Genomic DNA, 19,306 nt, shown 5'->3' on the forward strand with positions numbered 1-19,306 from the left:
TTCAAAATACAATTTTCCCTAAACCTTACCATAACCTTATCCCTAACCTTACCCCTAACATTAACCTGAAAACCTTAAACATAACCCTAGCTCCTAACCCTAAAACTAACCCTAGCTCCTAACCTTAACCCTAATTCTAACACTAATGCTAACCTTAACGCTAAACCCCCTAGAAATAGCATTTGACCTTGTGGGGACTAACAAAATATCCCCAGTTGGTCAAATGTTTTTTTGTTCACTATTGTTGTGGGGACTTCTGGTCCCCACAAGAATAGTTAAACACGTCCATGGGGGCCGCCATCTTTATGCACCTCCACTATTCACAAAAAGTGACATTAGCTGATGAAGATGATATCATAGGAGATCTCCTTAACCTGTGTTTACCACAGACTTTATTTTTGGCATTTATAGAAACACCCTTCAAAAACGAAATTCCTAAATTGCCCAACGAACCATGGCGGGTTAGTGCCCACAAAAAGACTCCATTACTATTGCTCTCTATAGTAATGCTTTTTAAGCAGTGGGTTCCAATGTCAATCGTCAGTTACCCCTGTGTGTGTATAGTTTCAATTTCTGGCAGGTTTGATTGATCTGGGTGGAAGGAGTTAACTGGTTATGTTTTCCTTTTATCTACTGCCTGTCCTCTTGAGCTATGCATGCCGTTGGTCCAAAGACTCATTTATATTTTTGTAAGTTACTCAGTCCAAACTCGACCTCTTTTTTTTTTTTTATGATTCCCTCTCCCAACTAATTCTTGTTTTTGTATCTCTTTCTCTCTCTGATTTATGGGACGAGAGCTGAACCCGCGGATTGGAAGCTTCGATCTGAAATACTTTTGTGAGCTGAGACCAGGTCTGATTGGCTGGGTGAGTGGAAAAGGATGACTACATTTTATCAAGTTAAATGTAATTGTGTTGATTTTTTAATTTTTTATCTGACTCTCTTCCAATTCGGTGGTGATTAACCTTGGGATGCTGATGAAAGAGGTGGAGCTACGGGACTCTGCCTCCCTGGCCATGATACTGGTCAACAGCTTCCAGCTGCTCTACGTGGCGGATGCTCTGTGGAATGAGGTGAGAGGAGGATGGTCCACAGGAACAGTCCACAGAAAATAACAGTGGTAGCAGAGTGATCTCCGATGATGATGCCAATTTAATTTGTGGTGGTACAGTACGAATGTATCATTGAGCCCTGAATTAATTCATTACATTTCTGCAGTGCTGTATAATGTTTCATTTGAAAGTAGAATATGTAATATTGCAGGAGGCTGTACTAACCACCATGGACATAGTGCATGATGGCTTTGGGTTTATGTTAGCCGTTGGGGACCTGGCCTGGGTTCCTTTCACATACGGCATGCAGGCTGCCTTCCTGGTGGTGCACCCACAGTCCCTCAGTCCTCTAGGAGCCACAGCTATAGTCACATTGAATGGTAAATCAAGTTTCAAGGTGTGGGGTGGGGCAGTGTGAATGCTTCTTATTTTAATCATTTGAATATTTGGTGTATTGTATGTACCCTTATTCATGGATTGTAATTTTTTCTCTTCCTGTTTCCCTGGCATTAGGTGTTGGGTATTATATCTTCAGAAAATCCAACTCCCAGAAGAACCAATTCAGACCCTATGCATCCCAGTGTGGCATGTTGGTATTCAAATAGTTTATTAGAGTTCTGGTATCTCCTGGCATGTCAACATCCACACATTATTTGTTAATAAACTTTTCTTAAATCAGTTTAACAGTTTTGAGAGGATAGTGTTTGGTCTTCTCTCTGGCGACAGCTTTATTAATGTCTGTTTCAAATTGTATTTTCCATAATGGATCGAAGTGCAGATATGAATACAGTGGATGGTAGGAAGCACCACAGAGTAGAATCTGGGCCCATTAGAAAGAGCAGATGGAGTGTGAATAATTTGTAATCTGAGCTCTCTCAAATGACTGCCAAAACTGAAAAAAGACTATGTTCCCCCTGTGCCTTACTGTAGACCTGGAGACTATTGCCACAGCAACGGGGAAGCGCCTTTTGGTGTCAGGCTGGTGGGGCCTCGTCCGCCACCCTAACTACATAGGAGACCTTCTCATGGCCCTGGCATGGTCCCTGCCGTGTGGTAAGTACCTAGAAAATACATAAGATCCTCTCTTGCAGCCACCCTTGCACACGTGTCCATAACCAGAGGCTGTTCCGGAATAGAATGTCAGTGATACACTATCCCTCCTACTACCGACAGTATTCTGATTCCCATGTACTATGTCTTTCCTCAGGATTCAACCATTTTCTACCTTCTATGTCGTGTACTTCGTGTACTTCACTGTCCTGCTGACTCAACTCCAGCCACTTTAATAATGGGAATTGATGGGAAATGATGTAAAATATATCACTAGCCACTTTAAACAATGCTACCTAATATAATGTTTACATACCCTACATTATTAATCTTATATGTATATACTGTACTCTATATCATCTACTGCATCTTTATGTAATACATGTATCACTAGCCACTTTAACTATGCCACTTTGTTTACATACTCATCTCATATGTATATACTGTACTCAATACCATCTACTGTATCTTGCCTATGCCGCTCTGTACCATCACTCATTCATATATCTTTATGTACATATTCTTTATCCCCTTACACTTGTGTCTATAAGGTAGTAGTTTTGGAATTGTTAGCTAGATTACTTGTTGGTTATTACTGCATTGTCAGAACTAGAAGCACAAGCATTTCGCTACACTAGCATTAACATCTGCTAACCATGTGTTTGTGACAAATAAAATTTGATTTGATACACGAGAAGCCCGTGATGAGAGGCACTGCAGGGCCAAGTATGGCCTGGCCTAGGACGCCTACTGCAGATGTGTGCCCTACAGGATATTCCCCTATGTCTACTGAGCTGAGCTGGACCGGTCAGGGCAGAACCAGGGCCCAGGGACATGCAATAGGATAGCCAGCGTTGTTGTATAAAGTGAATGTTTTGAACCTCAACAGACTGGATGAAACAAAAACTAGTGAAATGCTGTCTTTTTTCTGTCATAAAGAATATGTACTTTAAACGTGAAGAGAAGCTATACTTCCTCAAGATTGGACATTATGGGCCGGTTTCCCAGACTAAAAAACATGCTCAATAGAGAATCTCCATTGAAAGTGCTTTTTAGTCGAGAAGTAGGCTTAATCTCTGTCCGGGCAACCAGCCCAAAACTAAATGACAAATTAATAGATTACTCACATTTCTGTAACTGTGATGTATAAATAGCACTAATCTGAAGTATATTCAAATTATCATGACAATTTATGCATGTATTGAAATTAAGGTAATGTTGGACAATTTCTTTTAGAATGACAGTATAGGCCTATTTCTTTAATATTGATAACTGAAATGTAAGCCTTATTAGTTTACATTACCTTTATTGCATAACTGAATTGTAATTAAAAAACAAAACAATAAACATGTCTCAATTGTAATTGCAGTTAGAATACATTTTTACAAAATAGTATACAAATACCAGGCTTGCCCTGAAAAAGAAAATAAAGAGACTCATATTTACTTAACTGTCATAAAATACCAAAATGTTCTTAATCTATTTCTTTAATCATCACACCTTTCGCTTTTCCTCTTCCCTTCTTCCAGCTTTCTTCAACTCTTCTCTTCTCCTTCTGCAAAGCACTCCTCTCATCCTCCCTCTTCCTGTGCTCTCTCCATAACCCAGCGGCCAGTCTTCTCACCTCCTGGGCATTGTCAGACACCCAAGCTTGAAAGAACTCACATTTCTTCCCTGCGAGGAAATACTTCTTTCTCATGTCCCCCTCTTCTCCCTCTTTGGGCAGAGCTGCCCTGGCTTGGGATAGCACCATACGGAGTTGGCTCAAAGCTGCCAAGGAGTATCCAACGACATCCTGCTTACTTCTCCCAGTCAGAATATGAGCCACAGCCTCCACAGCCCTGGCTGGGGAACTGGGGTCCTCTCGGTCAAAGTAGCCCCCGGCCAAAATGGCTGCCTCCCCTCCCTCAAGGGTCTCCTGGAGGGAGCTGAACACCCTGCCTGAGCTCAGGGCCTCGGACACAGTGAGAACCATTTGACAAAACTCCTGAGTTACGTCTGACTCGATGACACCATTGAACAGGCGTAGGGTGAAGGTGTAGCCAAACAGTGCATCGACCAAGCCATGGCGAACAAGAGGGGATGGATGGGATGACAAGGAGCTCAGAGGTGGGATTTTGACATTGATTGGAGGCACACCAGGGATTGATTTTGGTCCCTTAGCCTTGCTCGCCTCTTTTCTGTATTTTCCCTTACACTTTCTCTGTCCCTGCTCCTTCCCTGATTTACCCACACTCTCAAGTCTTTTCCCAGAATCCTTGACTTCATTATCCGCAATGACCACAATTGGACTTTCTGCCTCTCTTTTTTCACAACTGGATAAACCTGACACTTCCTTCCGCAGACTCCCCCCCTGTCCTTCTTTATTTGTCTTCACTGTTTCTCTTGTCCTGCTCCCTCTCTGTTCTGTTGCATCATCTCCTTCTGGCTCGCCCATCTCCTCCTTCAGTACCTCCATCAGAGCTTTCTCCCCCTCCTCGTGCTGCTCCCACCACGGTCTCCACAGGGGGACCAGAGCTCCTACAGCGCCACCCTTCACCAGACTCCTAAACTTCTCCTTCTCCTGGCTGCTCAACAGGTCCCACAATGCCTCCTCAGAGAGAGCATCGATATCCAGCCCCAAGAGCCTGTCAGCCAAGTCTAGCTCCTCGGCGTCTTCAACCCCCTCATCGACGTCTCCAACATTTGCAGAAACCACCTGCCCTGCTTCTTCATCCGTGTCTCCTAACTCTTTGAGTTTGGTTAAAATCTCCTCAATCTCCTCCACATTTCCTTGCCCAGATGATTGAATCTCTGCTAACTTGGAGAGGAGGTCTAAAACCTGTGCTCTTTCCTTTGTCTCCTCACTACCTCCCATCTCCTCCTCTACGGTCTTTAAAACACCCTCCATCCCTCCCTCTGCCCCATCTGCCATATGTCTCAGCCTTAACAGAATATCCTGCATCTTCTTCCTCCCCTCACACTCTGTTTCTCCAATATCTTTCAGCTCCTTTAACACAGACTCCTTATAGAATTCCTCTGAGCACACAGAATGATTTGTACTCCGGTAGCATTCCAGGCCACAGTAAGGTACATTGCATCGTGGACAGGTGTAGTAAGAGAGTTTGCATAAGCACAGCCCACACACTTTGCTTTGTGTTGTGGCATCTGTATGGTCTGCATCTCCATCCTCTTTCCCAGTAGCTGGTGTCAGAAATTCACTGCTATTGGTGGTTCCTCTGGCAGGAAGCTCAATTCCATCTCTAGTGACAGTCTCAGGCTCTGTGTTAGGCCATTCACTGCAGTGGTGCTCATCCCTTGGTCCAATGTCGGTCAACAACTTCCGCACAGATGGAGGGATTCTCTGTCTAAGTATTGGATTCATGATTTTGGGTGGGCAAATTAGTTTCTACTTCTCATTGCATGCTGATGTAATTCTGTTGAGTGAAACGATGAACGTCCAATTTGCCTGAAAGGAAAGACAGATTTTACAACTCGAGTCCTCTCACAGAATTGAATGTAAGATATATTATAATAGTTTCACTACTATGGCCGTACCTTTAGAAGCCTTCTCCGTACGTCGTCAGACACATGAAAATCCCAATACTTCAATATGTAGTACAGTAATTACAATTTTTCGGCGTTTAATCAGCCTAAAACTATCAAAGAACACAACATGTGCGACTAAGTATTTCGGACTAAACGTTGTTAAAACTCCTGCCGTAAATGGTTTCTGAGCTTGTCGCTATTGGATGACGTCTCCCCGTCGTAAAACGCTCGCAAAATCAAATAACTGTCAGACACGGAAGATCGTTTCCATTAGTTACCACAGCAAGAAAGTCAAATGGGCTATTTCGTAATAATGTATGAAAACATAAAAAATATTTTTGGTCTTAATTTAATGTTATGGTTAGACATATGGTTAACGCTAGGGTTAGGTTTCAAATCACATGTTAAGAAGATAAATTGTAAAAAAACAGGCGGGGTGTATGACGTTGTGGCTGTGGTAACTAGTGACGGCCATAGAAACTGGATAATGAAATGAGCTGCATTTAAAAGTCACAGAAAACATCAGCATCTTTCGGAACATTTCCCTCAAGTTTAAATTCCCATGAAAAAATCCATCAACAGCGATGAAAAATACACCAAATCCTAAATGAACTTGCCAGTATTGAGTATTGACTACACCACAAAACAATGAACACCACTGGCGGTCGGTAATGGCCTTATCTCTATTACAGCATATTGGATGACTGTCATTCATATTCCATTCACCCAGTCCAATGTAACAGTGATAGTTTTAGGCTACTGCATGAGGTTGCTAAAACCTAGCCTATGAATGAAAGTTTACAACGTAGGTGCACGCAGGTCAAGAGAAACATTTCAGGAGACAGACGAACACATGGGTAAACAGTGACACATTCAATACCACCTTGCACACTCTTGCCTGCATCTAGCTGATCTAGGGTGTACTCATTAGTCCAACAGTTGCAAACAAGTTTCTAATGGACAAATTCAGGTAGGTTTATCCCCATTTAATTCCATTTATTTTTTCTACAGAATTGGCAGAATGAATTACACCCCTTATCACACGTAAACCCAGCTCACTATCATAGCAGCCATGTTGTATTCCTTCTCGCATCTATGGGCTCTCCTCCTCTCACCTTTTCCCTTCGCTTGTGGACTTCAATGCACAACACATCAGCTGTATGTGACCAGGCAAAAATAACTTTCCAAGCCAAACCATATCTTAACCGCTATACACAGCCTACACCGTTGTCAACATATTAGCTAAAGTAACGTCATATGTTACAATCATGCAGTAACGTTAGTGCACAGTCAGTAAGCAGTTTAGTTAGCACTTACATCCGCAGGCCCTGGTGGCAATACATTTGTAAAACCAAAAGCTTACCCTGACTTGGAAGAGTTTCAGTGTTGTGTTGGATAGTCATAGCTAGCTGGCTAACATAGCATCCATTTGTTTGAGCAGGGTGTTTGAGTAGGCTAAACTAGCTAGCTGCATTTGCTAGCTAAGTAAGTGAAAATGAAACTACATTTTTTTAAACAAAATCTCTCTCTTGCGGCTCCTTCATTTTAGAGGAAATGTATTTGTTAAAAACTGTTCAACTATTGTCTTTCTCTTTTCGAGTCAACTACTACTAAATATTTTATAATTTCATTTTTAGGAAATTCACTGAGGATGGTCCTCCTCTTCCTCATCTAAGGAACCTCCACTGATAAGCTGTGGTATTATTTTACAGCAATGAATACCCAAATCACATATCAAACTTACAACTGATATTGTTCCTGTGGATATAAAAATAAAAAATACATTTTTTAAATAAAGCAGACATCCCCCATAGCAATTGGCCATTTAATTATTCAAATTTGAAGAACTCTTGTCATTTGAGCGTAAGGTGTTACATACAAACAAATATAATTGACATGGACATAAATAAACAACTGTCTCTTATTTATCCACTCATTTGAAAATGTTGGGTGCATATAGAAAAGTAAGCACTATTTTTCTTTGACAACTGTTCTGCGACAGTTTACCTCCTCGCCAAAGGTCCACTTAGAATCCCTTCTTCACCAGCCACTCCTTCAGCGCTGTATCAAAGTGACCTTTGACTCGAATTGTCATGGTCACTTCATTGACCTGGGTTGGCAAGTGTTTGCCAGTAAGCTGTTGCAGGTACTCCTTAACATCCTTCTCAAAAGCCTGACAGGAGACACAAAAGTAGCAGCATTAATCAGGGGAAAACAACTGCACAGTGATGAGGAAAACATAGCATTCAACCCAAAGTTGTTGCTAGATAAATAAAAGAGCTCTTATACTTATACTCTGGTTTCCAGCCAGTCATACTTACTGATATGCAATACTGCAACAGTTTCAACAATGCTTTGACAGATGAAACCTAGAAATTCTGTCTCACTCACCCAGATGTTCCCTTCATCCTTGTCTTGTGACTGCCATAGGTGATGTAAATGTAGACAGGAACATTGTGCATTCGGGAGCGACAGATCATGTATGGTAAAGCAAGAGGCACCTCTATAAAATGTTGGGTTAAAGGGGGTGAGAAAAATAGGAAAAATATTTAATTGAGGTTAATCAACCATAAAGTAAATAGCACCTGATACCCAAAGTGTGTTTGCTGAGACTATGGTCTCATTTGAGAAAAAGTCTGTCCTCTTTCCTCTCTCCTACATGACGTGGAGACTGACATGGTCGAGGAGAGTGTTCATTTGTTTACAGGCTAATGGAAGAGTGTCCGGCCCTCCTCGATAGCCACTTTCATCAAGGATAGTCATGTGTATCCTACCGAGTGCTGTGTAACCTACCAGAGTTCTTTGCGGAAGAGTTTTGAAATCTGCCACACCCCATTTGAATCAGATATTTCTTTCTCAAAGGAGAAAAGCATGCAAACATTTAAAAACAATCTATAAAATGTCTAGCACAACAACTAAATGTGTTTTTAGCACATTACACATTTCTTTTGGGATTCCACCGCTGTAAACTTAATTTGCCTGATGACGTGCAGTGGAGAAGGACGATTTCATTTCAAACAAGCACATCTCGATACACCTTCCCTCTACTTGCCTCCCCTCCTTCATTATCTTTGACTTTTTTCAAAAGGAGTCGAGAGAGGACGGAGAGGACACAGGACTTCAGCAAATCCAATTGAGAAAAGGCCTATGAGAGATGTGTGTATGAGACTATAAACAACTAAGTGTTGGCAGATAAATCATGTACAGAATATTAGAAGTGTAAAACAACTCGAACAACAAATTTAAATGTAGTAAGATATTTGAAGCAGAAGTTGAATCGGTGTGATAAACGAAGCCATTGCTCTCCATTTGCCTTAAAACAAAGGATAACGTAAGGTGTCAAGCTTCACCTGATGGAGGAGTCCAGCCAAATGGGGAAGGACCATCATGTTTAGGGGGAAAGGGCACTCGTGAAGTTGATATCAGTTGTTCCACAAATTTGTATTCTTCTGTAGATGCTAATATCCCACTCTTGGCTTCTCCAGCTGGGATACACAATGTCTGTTTTTGAAGGGAAAGTGACAGGGAGAAATGTATTCTCGTGTGCTCCAGATAACTCATTCATGAAAAAATTAATTGACAAATGCATTGAAAAGGGAAAATAAGCAGTCAATCCATCCCAATTCCACACATTTATGCAGGGCAGGCCCCAGGGCCCTCTCTTTCTTCAATTTTCTGCCAAAATTGTTGCAACCCCTATTACTAGCCTATTCAACCTCTCTTTTGAATTGTCTGAGATCCCCAAATATTGGAAAGCTGCCACGGTCAACCCCCTCTTCAAAGAGGGAGACACCTTAGACCCAAACTGTTATAGTCCTACGTATTTCCATTCTGCCCTGCCTTTCTAAAATCTTCGAAAGCCAAGTTAACAAACGATCACCGACCAGTTCGAATCCCACCGTACCTTCTCCACTATGCAATCTGGTTTCCGAGCTGGTCATGGGTGCACCTCAGTCACGCTCCAGGTCCTAAACGATATAATATCCGCCATCGATAAAAGACAGTACTGTGCAGCCGTCTTCATCAACCTGGCCAAGGCTTTCGACTCTGTCAATCACCGCATTCTTATCGGCAGACTCACTAGCCTTGGCTTCTCAAATGATTGCCTAGCCTGGTTCACCAACTGCTTCTCAGATAGAGTTCAGTGTGTCAAATCGGAGGGCCTGTTGTCCGGACCTCTGGCAGTCTCTATGGGGGTGCCACAGGGTTCAGTTCTCGGGCTACCTCTTTTCTCTGTGTATATCAATGATGTCGCTCTTGCTTCTGGTGATTCTCTGATCCACCTCTACGCAGACAACACCATTCTGTATACATCTGGCCCTTATTTGGACACGGTGTTAACAAACCTCCAAACGAGCTTCAACGCCATACAACTCTCCTTCTGTGGCCTCCAACTGCTTTTAAATTCTAGTAAAACTAAGCGCATGCTCTTCACTACAAATACCTAGGTGTCTGGTTAGACTGTAAACTCTCCTTCCATCCTGACATTAAACATCTCCAATCCAAAATTAAATTAAATTAAATCTAGAATTGACTTCCTATTTCACAACAAAGCCTCCTTCACTCATGCCGCCAAACGTTAAACTGACTATCCTACCGATCCTTGACTTCGGCGATGTCATTTACAAAATAGCCTCCAACACTCTACTCAGCAAACTGGATGTAGTCAATCACAGTCTATCACAGTGCCATCCGTTTTATCACCAAAGCCCCATATACTACCCACCACTGTGACCTCTATGCTCTCGTTGGCTGGCCCTCACTACATATCTATCGCCAAACGCACTGGCTCCAGGTCATCTATAAGTCTTTGCTAGGCAGCACCCACTTGTAGCATGCGCTCCAGCAGGTATATTTCACTGGTCATCCCCAAAGCCAACTCCTCCTTTGGCTGCAATTCCTTCCAGTTCTCTGCTGCCAATAACTGGAACGAATTGCAAAAATCACTGAAGCTGGAGTCCTATATTTCCCTCACTAACTTTAAGCATCAGCTGTCAGAGCAGCTTACCGATCACTGTACCTGTACACAGCCAATCTGTAAATAGCACACCTGACTACCTCATCCCCATATTATTACCTACCCTCTTGCTCTTTTGCACCCCAGTATCTCTACTTGCACATCATCATCTGCACATATATCACTTCAGTATTAATGCTAAATTGTAATTTGCTTATTTGCTTTTCAACAGGACAATAACTGGGCCTCCACAATCACCCGACCTCAACCCATTTGAGATGGTTTGGGATGAGTTGGACTGCAGAGAGAAGGAAACTCCTTCAAGACTGTTGGAAAAGTATTCCAGGTGAAGCTGGTTGAGAGAATGTCAAGAGTGTGCAAAGCTGTCATCAAGGCAAAGGGTGGCTACTTTGAAGAATATAAAATATACTTTATTTGTTTAACACTTTTTTTGGTTACTACATGAGTCCATATGTGTTATTTCATAGTTTTGATGTCTTCACTATTGTTCTACAATGTAGAAAATAGTCAAAATATAGAAAAACCCTTGAATAAGTAGGTGTGTCCAAACTTTTGACTGGTACTGTATATGGGTATAAAATAGCCAACTCACTCGTAACCGTATCGTAGTATTGGTATTCTTGCCGTGTGGTCGTAAAGCTCGAAACTTTCGCTAAATCATCTGCATAACATTGTGGTCCTGTTTATGAAGGAGCGCGACATCATTTTTCTCGACCACCACACGTGGGCGGGATCAGAGAATACTACGTCACAGGTATGCGCAATGAAATGCTTCCTGTTTTCCATCTCCAGGCCAAACACCATTGGCGAAGCACGCGATTATTACACTGCGAGACTTTGGTGAGCTATGAAATAAGTTTCAATTCTGTTTTGTAACTCATAACAAAGGGACTCAAAAGTTTCATGACATTTTAAACATTGTCTCTTAAAAAAAGTTGTCTTTGTTGATGTCGACAGGAAATATAAATTGTTCTACCGCTCTGGCTAGTCTAGCTATAACGTCAGTTGCTAATGATTTAACACGAACTACTCATCTTTGAACTAGTTGTTGGACATTTGATTCACCGTTTATTCTGACATAAGCCTGAAGAAACAAACTAATACATAACTTGCTTAGTTAAATCAATTAAACCCTGTTGGTATCAGGTGTTTTAGTACTAGGCTGGAACAAAATCCTGCACAAGGTCTTTCAGGATTGTAGAACACACGGACCTAACATCATCCATCTTGTTTTGAACAGGTTGATCATGCAGCTGTTTGTGCGTGCTCAGACTCTCCACACCTTTCAGGTGTCTGGGTTAGAAACTGTCGCTGACATCAAGGTAAAGTATAGCACTACTGTGCTTTGGTCTGCCAACTTTGTTGGTTTAAAAGTTCATTGATGACCATGAAAGGTTAACCACATTCAGCTCTTTGTTCTCGTCCCTTCTCCACAAGGCTCATATTGAGGCATTGGAGGGACTCTCCTGTGATGACCAGGTGGTTTTTCTGTGCGGGGAACCCCTGCAGGATGATGCTGTGATTGGCCAATCGGCACTGGAGTTAAGCACTCTTGAGGTTACCCCCCGACTGTTGGGGGGTAAGTGATCAATAATTAAACATTCTTGACGTTATTGTAAATAAGTGAAATTATTACGGTCTTTGTTTCTGTACCATTATTTGGTGGGGCTTGCTTTGATCAATTTCCATTTCCTATCCCAGGCAAAGTCCATGGCTCCTTGGCCCGAGCGGGGAAAGTCAGGGGACAGACTCCCAAGGTGGGTGTTTTGTGTGTAATAGAAATTAAATTAATGTGGCATATTCAACATGACTTGCTCTTCTGGCAAGGTTGCTTAGTCTCTAGTGTGCACGTCAAGACACCACACCTCTAACTGTTTATAACCATTCTCACAGGTGGATAAGCAAGAGAAGAAGAAAAAGAAGACTGGCAGGGCTAAAAGGAGGATCCAGTATAATCGGCGCTTTGTGAATGTGGTACCAACATTTGGCAAGAAGAAGGGACCCAATGCCAACTCATAACTATTTTCCCAAAGCCTTGTTTCTGCTGTCTCATCACAGTTCAACATTGACATGACCATTCATGCAGTGTGAGCAATGTACTGGGAGCAATATCTGTCATTTTTATAATTACATTTGTCACTGGGATGAAATGCAATAAACCTCAGTGAGGAAAGAGTGGTACTCTGCACCAATTTGATGGTTCCTTTACATTGGGTGAATTGAGCAGTTGTATGATTGGCTGTCTTTCTGATGGTTCAGAAGTAGATGAAATGGACTCAAGATTCCAATTCTGATATTTTTCCCACTAACTGGTCTTTTGACAAATCTGATCTTTTCACTTCAGATCTTTTTCAGAGCTTATCTGATGGGTCAAAATACCAATTTAGTGAGAATGATCAGAATTGGGCTGCCTGTCTAAATACAGTCATGGTGGCATGAACACAAGGTAGTTCAAGTTGTATTAGTCGTATGTACAGGATACGCATGGTATATATCATCCAATGAAATTCTTAGTTGCACAAGGTAGTTCCAAGTGCACATATTCTCAATTTATTTAATGTATTATAGACAGGTCACACTGACTGAGAATAGTCTTTGGCATGTTCTCATCCATTATGCCAAGATCACTATCTGTCAAGGTATTCTTGGATATGACCATGGCTTATACTTCAGCAGCTTCAAATAATTCCATCTGTCAGAGCATCTTCAAGCCTTCCTGTGTGATTTCCCCACAGGGTCAGCGATGACCACGACTCCCCAAGCAGCCAAACCTGAAACAGAAATATTGAGTTGACTGCACCTCAGAGGCCCTGCTAGAATACTTTGAATAGCTTCAACTGATCATAGCTCTTGCCTTTGCTTTCACCTTAGTAATGTTGGATAAATTCCTGCTGCTAATACAATGCAGGAGAGTGTCATGAAAAAGTATGTGAACCCTTTGGATTTCTGCATAAATTGGTGATCAAATTTGATCTGATCTTCTTTGGAAAAAGTATGTGAACCCCTAGGCTAATGACTTCTCCAAAAGCTAATTGGAGTCAGGAGTCTGCTAACCTGGAGTCCAATCAATGAGATTGGAGATGTTGGTTAGAGCTGCCTTGCCCTATAAAAAAACATTCACAAAATTTGAGATTGCTATTCACAAGAAGCATTGCCTAATGTGAGCCATGCCTTGAGCAAAATAGATCAAGAATTGTTGACTTGCATAAAGCTGGAAAGGGTTACAAAAGTATCTCTAAAAGCCTTGATGTTCATCAGTCCACAGTAAGACAAATTGTCTATAAATGGAGAAAGTTCAGCACTGTTGCTACTCTCCCTCGGAGTGGCCGTACTGCAAAGATGACTGCAAGAGCAAAGCGCAGAATGCTCGATGAGGTTAAGAAGAATCCTAGATTGTCAGCTAAAGACTTACAGAAATCTCTGGAACATGCCTACATCTGACAAGTCTACGATATGTAAAACACTAAACAAGAATGGTGTTCATGGGAGTACTGTCTAAAAAAAAAACACATTGCTGCATGTCTGAAGTTGGCAAATGTGCCCCTGGATATTCCACAGCGCTACTGGCAAAATATTCTGTGGACAGTTGAGTTGTTTGGAAGGAACACACAACACTATGTGTGGACAATAAAAGGCACAGCACACCAACATCAAAACCTCATCCCAACTGTAAAGTATGGTGGAGGGAGCCTCATGGTTTGGAGCTGCTTTGCTGCCTCAGCCTGGATAGTTTGCTATTGTCGATGGAAAAATGAATTCAAGTTTATCAAGACATTTTGCAGGATAATGTTATCTTTCCATCAATTGAAGTTGGGTGATGCAACAGGACAATGACCCAGAATGGAAGTAAATCAACAATAGAATGGCTTCAATGGAAGAAAATACACCTTCTGGAGTGGCCCAGTCAGAGTCCTGACCTCAACCTGATTTGAGATGCTGTGGCATGACCTCAAGTTAGCAGTTCACACCAGACATCCAAAGAATATTGCTGAACTGAAACAGTTTTGTTAAGAGGAATGGTCCAAAATTCCTCCTGACTGTTGTGCAGGTCTGATCCGCAACTACAGAAAACGTTTGGTTGAGGTCAAACAGTTATTAAATCCAAGGCTTCACATATTTTTCCCACCCTGCACTGTGAAAGTTTACACAGTGTGTTCTATAAAGACATGCAAACGTATCATTGTTTGTGTGTTAGTTTAAGCAGACTGTCTATTGTTGTGACCTAGGTGATAAGATGCCACTTTATGACTAATTTATGCATAAATCTGAGTATTTCCAAAGGGTTCACATACTTTTTTTCTTGCCACTGTACATTTAGACATGCTGCCAATAAATCACAATACTCACTTGCTGCAAACGCGACTTGTGCGACAGTTCCCATTGAGGTTGTCCCACCTTGGCGCATTACTTTTCGGGCGGCTAGGAAGACATATCCAGCTCCTAACAGCAGACCTCCACCTGAAAGAATCCGACAACTCCAACAGCTCCCAAACATTTGACCCGCTGCAGGTGATACTGAGCCCGGTGGTACGGGAAATGGCTCTGGTGTTGACATTGTCCCAAAAAAATATGGATTTATGCTAACTAGCTCGTTAGCTGTGCTTGGCTTGATGTGATTACTACCAAGCAGCTAACTTGACAAATTACTATAATCGCTTATTATTAAAACGTACATCAGTTAAAAATGTAATCTCGATCCCAGTTACGACCACTCAGGTATGACGATTACGACTGCATGTGTTGTGCATGAATCTGACCGCAACCTTCGACATCAATTGAAATTAACGTCATTTTCTCAAGCCGGAAATGGGTGCAACCGGTAAAAGGGTCCCCAACACTGGTCCGCTGACAAGTGACAACATAATTATATTCATGATCATGTAAACTACATCATTTAAAAACGTTACTCTATCCATTAAATCGAATTGGTTTTACAAAATGTAACAGAAAATATCCAATATAAAAAACTAGGGAGGATTGTTTACATTTTATTAGCCATACATTGTTGTGACCATCACAAGCACGTTCAGCTAGCAAAAATGATGAATGAATTATATACAACACTTATTGTAATAAATATGCTTTGTTTCAATGTAACAGAGCATGTGTTCAAGTTGTGAAGTTTGGGAACCATTGCTTCTTATTTTCAGCACTTTCTCAATTCAGTGAAACAAAGTACTTAACACCCCTTCCACTCATTCATACTCAACATAAATGCAAACACTTAGTCAATATAATCTTGTCTCTTAAGAGGAAGTGGTGAAGCTCAGGTTTACTGGTGTGTCATCTGTAATAGTATGGTCTCTTCCCCACGTCTTTCAAATCAATGTGAAGACAATGGTCTGGTTCCCCTGCTCAGACGTCACATGTCAGATCTGGATAGTTTTTTTACGTATCAGCTAACCACGTTGTAGCAATCTGGTGCCTGATGGCACAGTCAATGACATGGCACGCAACCATTGGATGATGCATGTGATGTCTGAGTTGGAGAACCAGCATGTGAGCATGACTATTTCTGGGATCTCATAGGGCCCAATCCTCTCGCAATGTTGTCATCGGTCTCTGCAGCTTCCTTCAGCACCTGCATCATGAGGGCGTTCCTCTTCCTTGTCTCCTCCATTCTCAGTGGGTTAGCTTCAGGTAGATTCTGATGGTCAGATTGGAAAAAGAGCATATCAAATCAAATGTATTTATAAAAGCCCTTCTTACATCAGCTGATATCTCAAAGTGCTGTACAGAAACCCAGCCTAAAACCCCAAACAGCAAGCAATGCAGGTGTAGAAGCACGGTGGCTAGGAAACTCCCTAGAAAGGCCAGAACCTAGGAAGAAACCTAGAGAGGAACCAGGCTATGAGGGGTGGCCAGTCCTCTTCTGGCTGTGCCGGGTGGAGATTATAAAAGAACATGGCCAAGATGTTCAAATGTTCATAGATGACCAGCAGGGTCAAATAATTATAATCACAGTGGTTGTCGAGGGTGCAACAGGTCAGCACCCCAGGAGTAAATGTCAGTTGGCTTTTCATAGCCGAGGTGAATGTAAAACAGATACTGCATACAGATAATGCAACAGAAGCTGACACCAAAACAAAGCAAGGTATAATGTTATTGAAGACTGTCTGCTCTGCTGTTTCTTATTCCTTTCGCCGTTTGATTCAGACCAGGAAACCATCAGGCCTTTTTCAGTGGGAGGCAATTGCAGATGGTTGCAGATAGAAATTAAATGTATAGAACGGACATGATTGCATGTTCCAATCCACATGACTATTCCTCAGGTCGTTGCTGTAGGTCATTTCTGTAAATGAGAATGTGTTCTCAGTCAATTTACCTGGTAAAATAACAGATAAATAGAAATGTCATTTTTTATATATTTTTTTATCAGCACTTTCTCTTCTGTCTTTGGTGAGTATTAGTGACAGACTATGCCATTCTATGGCTCGTCAATTAACCCAGTGGTTCCCAAACTTTTCACTCAGGTCCCCCTTCTGTCACTTCGCAAGTTTAAAGCTTATTTCCTGAAATTCTACACATTTTCCATGTCTTATGTGTGTTCATATGATATCCGAGTGACTCAAACATTACAACAAAATCAATGGGTTTAAAAAACTAGCAAAAAAAAACAGCTGACGTGGGGTAGTTGATCTGGACATTTCTGACATGTTATAAATAGCTCTCCAAGGTCTGCAATGACTGACATAAGAGGAAAACTTGATGCACTTCCCAATTTCGAAATTGCACCTTGTGCATTCTTACACTGACCCCTCGCACCCCCCAGTTTGGGAACCACTGAATTAAGTAATAAGCACCACTAGGAGAACCTCTCGGACAAGTGCGCAAAGAGATAACCACAACGTCATGTACCTATCCATGTCTGATAGGTGAAGCTACTGGCAAGCCATTTACAAAAATAAAATGTAATGCACAAATCATACACATCTGACTAACGAAGGACAAGCAGTCCTTTGTTCGGTTTAAAAAGTCAGTGCTGTGTAAGTCAAGTGCATCGTTAGCGGCCTACCTTGAGCATTTCCCTCTTCCTTTCCTCTCCTGGTGTAATCACTGACCACATTCCATATCCAATGCCTACCACACCGACAAACCCAGTAGAGACCAGGACAGTGCGTAGACCACTCATTATGTTAGGCTTGTTTGTATCCTCCTTCTAAGACGTATTGAGAGTATGTTCTTAATTAGCAATACACTGTTCTGTTTTTGTTGTGACTGTTAGCTAGTAAGTTCATTAGGAGGTGCTCAATGTCCGCTGACAGACATTTGCAGTGCATTATGGGATAGCCTACCCTTCTTTATAAAACCTTTTTTAGGTGAGTTATGAGATGTCATGTCAAACCACGTTTTTCTTTTTTAATTCAAGAAGTGGACCATATTCCTGTTTGTGTTGACCAATATTTTAATGTAAATGTAAGACGGTGCATTATTAACACCATTTTTTAATGCGTAGGGACCACTGACGATAAGCTTAATTGTGCAATTTCCACTCAAAACCACCAGGTGTCAGTCAAGTAGCGTCTTTTTTTTGTCAAATACAGTACTGTTCGGTACACTTTCTCTTCAGAAAATCACCTGTGTTGCCGTGTGCACATTGGCAGAAAGTGTGTGTGTGTGTGTGTGTGTGTGTGTGTGTGTGTGTGTGTGTGTGTGTGTGTGTGTGTGTGTGTGTGTGTGTGTGTGTGTGTGTGTGTGTGTGTGTGTATATATATATGTGTGAGTCATAGTGTGTGGGGGTGTATTGAGTGCTGATAAGTGCTGATAATATGCATTCATCAGTGTCAGGTAGGGTGGAAGGAGAAAGATTGTTAAGGTTCAGTGCCAGCTAATGTAACTTGCTAAAAATACATAATAGAACTCGCAGTTCTGCTGTGATATTATGTGCTAAAATGTACTCCTAACTCTTCAAGAGTTGGTGACATTGTGAGCAATTATCATTTTCAAAACTAGAGACCCCCGTGACATTTTTTTGTACTGTTTAAAGGCCCATCACTGATAATAACATGTGTATACTATTTTATACACAATTTAACAATATAAGATAACTAATCTTTACTAGTCTTTACCAATCTGCTTTTTTAAATGTCACTAGAAGTACATGTTGCTGTAAGTGAGGCAGTGTGCTTTATTTCTTTCTAAGACAAGTATTTTATTCCTCACAGTTTTTAGACGTTGTACTTTGTCTTTCTTTTCCAAAATATCTCTTAGCCCTAGGCATACTGTAACACTCTGACCCTTTAGAATTATGTGTAACATTTTACACAAAATACATAACAGCACATTACATTTTCCCCTCACTCTTTTTCCCTCCCTCCCTTCTTCCATGATAGCTGAGTCAATAATGACACTTTTATCCACCCCCCACCTACCCCATCCCATCCCATCCCATCCTCCATCCCAACCCCCACCCCTACCCCATCCCATCCCCATCCTCCATCCCAATCCCCCCCACCCCTACCCCATCCTCCATCACACACACCCATCCCTACCCCATCCCATCCTCCATCCCACCCACCCCTACCCCATCCCATCCTCCATCCCACCAGCCCCCCCCATCCCATCCCCATCCCACCAGCCCCCCCCACACCTACCCCATCCTCCATCTCACCCCTACCCCCCCACAACCACCTCTTCCCATCCTCCTCCACCTACCCCATCCCATCCTCCACCCCCCCCACACCTACCCCAACCCTAC

At 41.9% G+C, this 19,306-nt stretch overlaps 3 protein-coding genes and 2 pseudogenes across 3 annotated transcripts; 2 read left to right on the forward strand and 3 right to left on the reverse strand.

Moving 5' to 3' along the window:
• Positions 1–162: 162 nt before the first annotated feature.
• On the forward strand, positions 163–3,196 carry LOC112230664 (annotated as a pseudogene).
• Positions 3,197–3,447: 251 nt separating this feature from the next.
• znhit2 (zinc finger, HIT-type containing 2) lies at positions 3,448–5,825 on the reverse strand. Its single transcript, XM_024398006.2, has 2 exons — positions 5,640–5,825; positions 3,448–5,550 (listed from the first exon to the last, which is right to left on the reverse strand). The coding sequence occupies exon 2, from the start codon at positions 5,464–5,466 to the stop codon at positions 3,577–3,579; it is 1,890 nt and encodes a 629-aa protein (XP_024253774.1). The 5' UTR covers positions 5,467–5,550; positions 5,640–5,825; the 3' UTR covers positions 3,448–3,576.
• Positions 5,826–7,436: 1,611 nt separating this feature from the next.
• On the reverse strand, positions 7,437–11,412 carry LOC112231315 (annotated as a pseudogene).
• On the forward strand, positions 11,368–12,796 carry faub (FAU ubiquitin like and ribosomal protein S30 fusion b). Its single transcript, XM_024398008.2, has 5 exons — positions 11,368–11,448; positions 11,849–11,930; positions 12,046–12,187; positions 12,310–12,365; positions 12,502–12,796. The coding sequence occupies exons 1-5, from the start codon at positions 11,372–11,374 to the stop codon at positions 12,625–12,627; spliced, it is 483 nt and encodes a 160-aa protein (XP_024253776.1). The 5' UTR covers positions 11,368–11,371; the 3' UTR covers positions 12,628–12,796.
• A 2,787-nt stretch (positions 12,797–15,583) lies between these two features.
• LOC112231317 (ubiquinol-cytochrome-c reductase complex assembly factor 3) lies at positions 15,584–17,887 on the reverse strand. Its single transcript, XM_024398009.1, has 2 exons — positions 17,624–17,887; positions 15,584–16,255 (listed from the first exon to the last, which is right to left on the reverse strand). Exons 1-2 carry the CDS (start codon positions 17,738–17,740, stop codon positions 16,118–16,120), a joined length of 255 nt encoding a protein of 84 aa, XP_024253777.1. The 5' UTR covers positions 17,741–17,887; the 3' UTR covers positions 15,584–16,117.
• Positions 17,888–19,306: the final 1,419 nt, after the last annotated feature.

The sequence above is a fragment of the Oncorhynchus tshawytscha genome, linkage group LG33, assembly GCF_018296145.1.
Source record: "Oncorhynchus tshawytscha isolate Ot180627B linkage group LG33, Otsh_v2.0, whole genome shotgun sequence".
NCBI lineage: Eukaryota > Metazoa > Chordata > Actinopteri > Salmoniformes > Salmonidae > Oncorhynchus > Oncorhynchus tshawytscha.

Coding starts and splice junctions, on each gene's coding strand:
- LOC112231317 (XM_024398009.1), bottom strand. CDS start 17,740: ATGAGTGGTCTACGCACTGTCCTGGTCTCTACTGGGTTTGTCGGTGTG. Junction 16,256..17,623: donor GGAAGAGGGAAATGCTCAAG/GTAGGCCGCTAA, acceptor TCTGACCATCAG/AATCTACCTGAAGCTAACCC.
- znhit2 (XM_024398006.2), bottom strand. CDS start 5,466: ATGAATCCAATACTTAGACAGAGAATCCCTCCATCTGTGCGGAAGTTG.
- faub (XM_024398008.2), top strand. CDS start 11,372: ATGAAATGCTTCCTGTTTTCCATCTCCAGGCCAAACACCATTGGCGAA. Junction 11,931..12,045: donor AAACTGTCGCTGACATCAAG/GTAAAGTATAGC, acceptor CTTCTCCACAAG/GCTCATATTGAGGCATTGGA. Junction 12,366..12,501: donor TCAGGGGACAGACTCCCAAG/GTGGGTGTTTTG, acceptor CCATTCTCACAG/GTGGATAAGCAAGAGAAGAA.